General features: G+C 34.2%; 1 protein-coding gene across 3 annotated transcripts in view; it reads left to right on the top strand.

Moving 5' to 3' along the window:
* The window catches only part of UGCG (UDP-glucose ceramide glucosyltransferase), a 50,582-nt gene that overhangs the window by 21,910 nt on the left and 19,553 nt on the right, over positions 1-9,119 (top strand). For 2 of the 3 annotated variants that reach the window (XM_082469219.1, XM_082469218.1), the window contains exons 3-5: positions 5,101-5,203; positions 6,166-6,267; positions 8,171-8,283. In XM_082469219.1, coding sequence (XP_082325345.1) covers positions 5,101-5,203; positions 6,166-6,267; positions 8,171-8,283 — 318 coding nt within the window. The remainder of the gene's footprint in view (positions 1-5,100; positions 5,204-6,165; positions 6,268-8,170; positions 8,284-9,119) is intronic. The other variant, XM_082469220.1, reaches the window with a different exon arrangement.

Genomic DNA, 9,119 nt, shown 5'->3' with positions numbered 1-9,119 from the left:
TTGATCTCACCGCACGGTATTTGCTTTTTAAAAGACAAAACGCAATGGCAATTCTATAGGAGACTGAAGTTAAACCACTGAAATCGCACAAATCTGAGTGTGAACATGAGTTGTTTGTGTCATCAAGGAGGCATGTAATCATGAAATGAACATTTGTGTAACTGCTAGGCCCAGCGCACTTTAATATTCTCCATTTGTCAAATGTGAACATTGTTTTATAAAAGTATGGAAACGTTTTTGTTCTGGATGTAACTCTTTCCCTCTGTTATTTGATTTGGAACCTTAGAGGCCATTTGGAAATATGTATATAACATATTGAAATTCTAAAATTTCGTTTAATTTTAGACATGTGCAAGAAGATTTATTACTGACACTTGTTCTGAGTTTCTAGGTTTAAATTTTGGTGAGACTGTTATTATACTAAGTGCCCTGAAAGATATCCATGCTTTAAATATCTTGTAAATCCACCTTATATTGATATTTATTCCTTGGGGAAAAAAAATTCTTGGAAAAAATATAAGAATAAAGAAAATGAATGCAATTCATTTTTCACAAAATCGAGTACTCATTTGGCATCAGCATAGAAGAAGGCATTTAGGCAGAAATTCAGCCATAGTAGGAGGATTCAGTAATCTGCATCTAAAGTGTCTTGATGGCTTTACTTTAGTAAATTCTGGCCATATGAAGAATTTTAAAATGAATGAGTAGAGTTATTAACAGAGTGAGGTTATGGTAATTGTGACTTTCTTTTCTTTTTTGCAAATATAGAATGGGTTTAAAATGTTATAAGTCCAGTGCCATACTTGGATTCTTTATTGTCACTGATGACAATAAAGAATTTAAAAAGATTGAAAATAGGTTCAATTATTGAAAGATCGGCACAATACATGTAAGAAAACTACTACGTCTGAAAGATTAGCGTTTTACCAAATAAATTTGAAAAATCATGTAAACTACCTAGTTCTTGAAAGTAAGTAAGTTTTTGATATAACTTATCAAAACTTTGAATTCAGAGCAGTTTTCTTACAAAACATCTTCCTTTCACTCAAAGGAAACATCTATCTTTCACTCAGAATTACCCTAGGACAAACGTATTAACTTAACAAATCTATTCATCATCTACTCAGTGCCGGAGAATGTTCTAGACATTTGGAGTCTAAGTCCTTCCTGTTGTAGAAATTATATTCTGCTGTAATCCAAATATCATCATAACATTTTTTTTTAAACGTGTGTAATTTATAAATAATTCAAGATATTCCTACTTGATATGCAATATAATCGATTAATATATGTTGAAAAATTTTTTCTATTTTAAGAGGAGATTTTATGTGGTTTAGTATGGTAGAGTTTACATTCCTAATATCTACAGGGCTGAATCAGTGAGGAGATTTTTTAATATTATTTATATATCTAAATTGAATATTATTTATGTATCTAAATTTATTCATAAAAGCAAAGTAGCATTTATAATTATTGCAGTTTCAGATATTTAATTCTTAAATATCAAAGGACCGAATACCAGTTTACGGATTGTCTATACCTCTCTTGTACTTAGCCTTTTAGTCATTTCAGTGTTTGAAAACGAAAAGGGAAAATTAGTCAGTTTAGCTATTTGTATAGCAAGCTTACTAAGATGAGGCTAACCTCATCTAAAATACTCTGGGGTTATTTCTAGATTTTATGTATTCATTACTGTGCCCATTCATAGTGGAATTTACTATACCTTATATCTCTTTCAGGTTTATAAATGTTTTCTTGAAATATTTTTAAAGTATAATATTTTTAATAAACGCTGTATTTTTGAACACATATTTATGCCTAGTTCTTTTGATAGTATAAAAATATCTGAAAAATTATTTTTGTGTTAGCTAAGAAAACTTTTAACCAACTTAATATCTTATGTTTTACCAATTGCAGTGTAGTCGGAGTGATTTAACTATTTAAGTACAGAAATTCCTAGCAAATTAAATGTTGATCAAACATAGAGATTCTAGCTGAAAAATGAAGATTCTTGGTTAAAATCTGATACTTTAGAAAACACTTGGAATACTACCTCCAATTTGGTATAATTTTTAATATCAGAAACAACTAAGGGAAAGTTATATCTTTAATAAGAGTCTGAACATTTTTTAGATAAAGTGAATTGAGTTTCATCTGCGCTCTGGCTAATCAGGAGGTATTTGTTTTTCATTTGAAATTAAGTTTAAGAGGTGTAATCAATAAAAACAAAAACTTTAAATCTTGCATTTGGATAAAGGTAAACTATACCTCCCTTACTTATACTAACACCATATACTTCTGAAAAAGTTTTTGCTACAACCTAGTATAGCCTTTTTCTTCCCATTGAGTAGATGTCTAGTACTATATATTACAGAGTTTTCTCTTGCTGAGGAAAAAGCCAAGAGTAGTTTTTTAATAATATTTTATGGAATTGTATTACTTATAAACATATTCTTTCACTATATTTACTTACACCTGTAAAACAGCATAAATTATAAAAGCATAAAACTATGCTATGTTCGGAAAAACAATGAACTCTTTAGAGCAAGCCTGACTGAGCAACTCACTATAGTAGGAAAGCTAATTGTTACTTACACCCTTTGGAAAGTCACTTAACCTTTCTAATCTTCATCGTTAAGGTCTGCGTCTTGTTGGCTCAAGCAAACATTTTGGTTGGGAGGATGGCTGACTTTTTATGGGACTTAGAGTCAACCCTTGAAGAAGTTTCAGGGTGTGGCAGGAATGGTGCCCATCCCATTCTCAGATTTTTATCTGATCTCTGGAGACCAGTGGCTGTAAAGTTGCTTAATTATTTCAATACCTCTAAGGTGGCAATTTTGGTCAGTCATCATGAGAGGTAGATATTGGATAGAGTATGTAACAACTATAGGTAGAAAGTATGAGGAAAGTATACATTGCTTTTCCCCTTTACTTTTTTTTTTTTTTAATTGGGGTATAGTTGCTTTACAACAAAGTGAATCAGCTATATGTATACATATATCCCCTCTCTCTTGGACCTCCCTCCCACCCCCCCCAATCCCACCCATCCCACTCACAGAGCACCAAGCTGAGCTCCCTGCGCTATACAGCAGCTTCCCACAAGCTCTCTGTTTTACACATGGTAGTGTATATATATCAATCCCAATCTCCCAATTCATCCTCCCCCAACCTTGTGTCCACACGTCCCTTCTCTACGTCTGCATCTCTATTCCTGCCCTGCAGATAGGTTCATCTGTACCATTTTTCTAGGGTCCACACATATGCGTTAATATACGATATTTGTTTTTCTCTTTCTGACTTACTTAACTCTGTATGACAGACTCTTAGGTCCATCCAGGTCTCTACTTAATTATTGAGAAAACTTTTTTTTCACTTGAAAAAAAAAAATCTTACCTTGTTAGCTAAACTTCCTTTATTTACCTTAATCCTGGTCCTTATGTGCTCAACCACTAAATTCTATGCTGCCACTTTTTGCTGAGATAATGTATCAATATATTAGGTGAACAGTAATTATTGTGCTCAAGGCACTGTACACATTTTATTTCCACTTTTTACTTGTGTATGCTTATCAATGGAAGTAAATCAAACAGGCCTTCCCATTACCTTAGCTTTAGTCCCTGTATGTTAGACACCTAAAAAATTGCGTCCTCAACTTTTTGTATTTTTTAGAACACATAGCTTTGTTATTTTCTCATGGACATAATTAACCTTCCTCCTTTGCTTAAAAATGTTCAATCTGTCTTAGAAAGAAGGTTTGGTTGGAAATTTGCTATTGAGTCAGCATGAATTTATCACCACTTTTGAAAAAAATTACTGCTTAGAATACATAGCCCACAAAATAATAGAGTAGCATCTGTATGTGTGAAAGCAAACACTTTAAAAAAATTCAGTAGTTTACTAAATGGTATCTTAGAGCTCAAGATTTTATAAACTTGGTTACATGTCAGAATCCCCTCAGATGCTCTGATTCAGAAGTTTAAGAGTGGGGCCCAGTATCCTCTTTTTAAAAAAATTGTCTGAGGGTAATTTTGACACAGCCAGCCAAGTGCTAAGAAATGACTTCCTTAGTGTACAATCAGAGAGTAAATATAGGGCTTCCCCAGTGGCGCAGTGGTTAAGAATCCACCTGCCAATGCAGGGGACACAGGTTCGAGCCCTGGTCCAGGAAGATCCCATGTGCCACGGAACAACTAAGCCCGAGCGCCACAACTACTGAGCCTGCACTCTAGAGCCTGTGAGCCACAACTACTGAAGCCAGCAGGCCTAGAGCCCATGCTCCACAACAAGAGAAGCCATCGCAATGAGAAGCCCGCGCACCGCAACAAAGAGTAGCCCCAGCCGGCCACAACTAGAGAAAGCCTGCGCACAGCAACGAAGACCCAATGCAGCCAAAAAAATTAAATAAATAAATTTTAAAAAAAAAAAGGGTAAACATGGGTCTGGGCAAAATAAAATCCTGGGTGTTTTCATAGTTAAAAGGCTAAGTGTGCTTTTCAGGATACATTTTTAATCAAATCAGATTCTATTTTACTTCAGAAAATTATTATACAACAAAACATCTAATCTCACTTTGTCCTTGTGAAGAGTTTGGGAAACCTCTTTAAATTTATCATAGTGGTATTCAATATGTAATTTTTAGCACCTTGATGAAATGATATTAAGTTCAGAGACAAAGCAGCTAGGGAATGAAGGGTGTGTTCATTTTGGTTGCTTTCTATGTTGCTTTTACACTGCTAGGCACCCTGTGAGCATCTAGTAAATCTTCAGTGATGAAGGCCATGGAGAAGCTTAGAATCCAGTTGAATCATTAGGCCATGCCTATCTGGCAATGGCAAGACTTCAGCTGTGGGCCCTGCCAATCTCTTCATTCTCTCTTTGGCTTGCAAACAGGCCCCTTCTGGAGAAGCTGTTTTCGGTTAAAGCAACACTTGATAATCCTTTAAGTGTCTGCATCCATGATGAATACTCTCTTAACTTTTAAACTTTGTGTGTACAATTGCTTGTTTTTCTTAATGCTTTTTCATCTATCAGTAAATGCTAATAATAAGTGGTTATCTTTGGAAAAGAGGTTAATTTACATAAAATGTGTTCTTTGACTAGTATGAAGTACTCCTCTGTGTCCAAGATCATGATGATCCAGCCATTGATGTGTGTAAGAAGCTTCTTGGAAAATATCCAAATGTTGATGCTAGATTGTTTATAGGTAAGTAACAAATTCTACAATAACCTTTTTGCTTTAATATATTAAATATCAGTAATCTTCTTTGCATTAAACTATAGATTAAGGTGCTAGACACCCATTAAGTTATTAGCATGTTTACTTTACGCATGTTTGTTAGATACAGTGAAAGGTGTTTCTGTCCTTTTGAGAAGACTTAAGTTATAAAGACAAAGTTTTTTTTTCATATCTAGGATTAACAGAATTATCCCAAATTATGTTTTACTCGTCAGTCAGACATGAGAGTCTGTTATTTTTGTTTCTTTAATATTTTCAATCTATGGCCTTTTCTGTATCTCATTGATTATAATTGGGAGTGAGGGATAGAATTCATTTTTGTAATATTGCAAAAAGAATATTTTTCCAAAAGCCTACAGGCTTATTCTAAAGACTCATTAGAGGTATATTTGCTATTAAATATTGATTAATGTTTACTATTAATGCAAGCACTTAAGAATTAGAAAACTGAAACTAATGAATTTTCAAAGATAAATGATGTAATTTTCTTTTTGAGAATGAACAATTTTTTTCTAAATATATTATTATGAATAATAGGAAACATAATGGGTTTTTTGGCTTTTTTTTAATGTATGGTGGTTTCACCTACTATTTTCTTTTTTTTTTTTGAATTTTTGAATTTTATTTTATTTAGTTTTTTATACAGCAGGTTCTTATTAGTTATCCATATTGGTGTATACATGTCAATCCCAATCTCCCGATTCATCCCACCACCAGTATCCACCACCACCCTGCGCCACTTTCCCCCCTTGGTGTCCATATGTTTGTTCTCTACATCTGTGTCTCAAGAGAAACATAATGTTAAAGTATGTTTGTTTAAATTATTAAACCTGCAAGTACTTTTTACTTCTCTCTACTATGTATATGTATAATAGAAAATATTTCCAATATTGCATGAATTGTTCACTGCTGTACTTTAAAATTTTTAGGTGGCAAAAAGGTTGGCATTAATCCTAAAATTAACAATTTAATGCCAGGATATGAAGTTGCAAAGTATGATCTTATATGGATTTGTGATAGTGGAATAAGAGGTGAGGTTTTTCTTATTTATTTTGCAGAACTATTCATTCAATGATAAAACGCCAAGAGCAGTCTGAGAATACATTTATCAATCCTATTTGTTTGCCTAATAAAGTAATTCATTTTATCATTATTTCGTGGTAATATGTCAAGTTATGCTTACTAAGATTTTGATGTTTTTTATACTAACCTAGAATGTTACATGTGTGAAAATGTTTTCATTTTGAAGAGAAAATTCCAACTATTAAAAAAAAAAAATAGTTGGGCCTTCCCTGATGGTGCAGTGGTTAAGAATCCGCCTGCCAATGCAGGGGACACGGGTTCGAGCCCTGGCCCGGGAAGATCCCACAAGCCGCGGAGCAACTAAGCCCGTGCGCCACAACTACTGAGCCTGCGCTCTAGAGCCCGCGAGCCACAACTACTGAAGCCCGCGCGCCTAGAGCCCGTGCTCCGCAACAGGAGAAGCCACCACAGTAAGAGGCCTGCACACCTCAAGGAGTAGCCCCCGCTCGCTGCAACTAGAGAAAAGCCCGCGCGCCGCAACAAAGACCCAATGCAGCCAAAAAAAAAAAAATAGTCGTGGTCCGTTATATAGTCTATGAGCTTTTTCATAGGTGTAAGTTTTCCCTTATTCATGTGACATCTTTTACTTTAATCTGTTTGTGGCATGCGCAATGTACTGTCTCATGCAAAGGGACAGAAATTAATAGGTGCGTATTTTACTAGAATTACATACATTTATTAGAATACATTCATGGCTTTTTACCTAGCTGATTTTATCAGGAATTATTTCAATAATAATGTTTTCAATTATATTGAAATTATAATTTCAATATCAATATACTGACATTATAATTTGTATTTTTGCATTTTTAAACATTTATACTTACAATAATTTTGGTGTTCTGTAATATTCTGTTATATTCTAATTGCCTCAAGTTTTTCAGCCTCAGCACTTCTGGGCTGGGTAATTCTTTGTTGTCAGGGCTGTCCTGCAGGATGTTAGCAACATCTCTGGCCCCTACCCACTAGATGCAGTAGTAGCCGCTGTTGGTTGTGACAGCCAGAACTGTCTCTGGACATTGCCAGATGTCCCCTACAGGGCAGTAGCTGAGAACCACTACCCAGACTACCTGTATTTAAGGTCCAAATACACTTTTATACAGTAGATTTAGTTCTTAAATACTTGAAGGAAATAAAAATGAAGTCGTATAAAATGATATGAGATTTTTTTCTATTTAAAAATGGGAAAATGATTTAAATTTTATCAGCTTGAAATGTGCAAATTTGAAAATTAATAGTAAGTGTGACACTCCTACTTAATTAGATCATGACAGATCTGTCAATTCGTGGTCAGAGATTACATTCGTTTTTCACATTTGCTATCTTAAATTATTTACTATCATATATTTGCTATGTTTTCAGTGTATCAGTCTCTGTCAAGTATATTCTCATTCAATTCCAATTAGCAGTTTTGAGAGAGAATATCTCATACCCCCAGAAAGAGGAGGCTCATTCCCTATGGTTGGAATGGAGGAGTCATAGTGAACACTGAGCCCCTTTGACCTCTGCTCCTGTACCTTTTGTACTAGGACATATTGTCCGTTATTCCAGTTGGGAGGTTCAGAAACGGACTGTTAACGTTTTCAAGGTACATCCTGCCCCTGCTACATATTAGTTATGTACCAGCCTGCAAGTGTCCAGAATAAATTAGCTACCATAAGTTAACCTCTCTGAAATTTTGTATTCTACTCAGAAAGGTGATTGAGATTCATTTTATTAGACCCACATACAAAGAAAAACATTTATTAAGAATTTAATAACTCATAAATTATATTTTACATTAGTGGGCATTTTACTAAAAGGAAATTGTTTCCTCTCTCCCTCTGCACCTTTTTTTCTTTTGCAACCTAGTGATTCCAGACACACTCACGGACATGGTTAACCAAATGACAGAGAAAGTAGGCCTGGTTCACGGGCTGCCATATGTAGCAGACAGACAGGGCTTTGCCGCCACGCTAGAACAGGTAAGTGCAATGGTTATAAACAATATTCTTGTTATCAGATCCCTAATCTCCCAGAAGCTTGAGACTATGCTGAGAGTTGGGATGAGCTACCTGAAGTTAACTGTATTAAGTCTGCTTTAACCTGCTGAGTTCTGGCATCCTCAAGTTGAGAGTAGCTGTTTTCATTACTGAAGAAATGCTTAAGTGTCATGAAGTTTTTCAAATATATAAAAAAAGGAAAATTGTTCATACAAGTCATTATAAAATCTATTTGATTTCCTGCTACAACAGACTTCTAAAAATTATCTGAGCAACTTATTTTATGTTTTCCATTTTTACTCCTCACCTTTTAACAGAAATATAAACTTATGTGTAGGAAAATATAAGTTATGGGGGAAAATATAATAAGCAAAAAGATCAAAACACAAACCACTCCCAGAACCCTACCATTAGAGGAAGTTTCTATTTTTAAAAATTAAGGTTGTTTGTTTTTCTTTCAGCATTAGGACTCTCTTTTTTTCTTCCTATGTACCTTCTAAAAAACAAAGTGGAGATAATACTCAAAATAATTTATATCTTATTTTTGTCACTTCATAAACTTTTCCCCATATCATTAATATTATTTTATAAAAGTATAATTTTTATTGGCTTTATCATAGTCTATCATATGTATGTCCTATACTTAACCATTCCTGTACTGTTAAACATTCAGGAGGGAAGACTTAATGTTATAAGGGAAGGATATACAGTTTCAGTCTCTAAATATACCAACTTGCTTTTAAGCATATCTGCATTTATGTTCTTTTGAATTGCAGTCATCTGAGGGTGAAAGGTACATTGTAGAAACTTGTATTTAA

Source organism: Balaenoptera physalus (genome assembly GCF_965194825.1).
Source record: "Balaenoptera physalus genome assembly, chromosome: 7".
Classification (NCBI taxonomy): Eukaryota; Metazoa; Chordata; class Mammalia; order Artiodactyla; family Balaenopteridae; genus Balaenoptera; species Balaenoptera physalus.
This window is presented reverse-complemented; position numbering and strand designations above follow the sequence as displayed.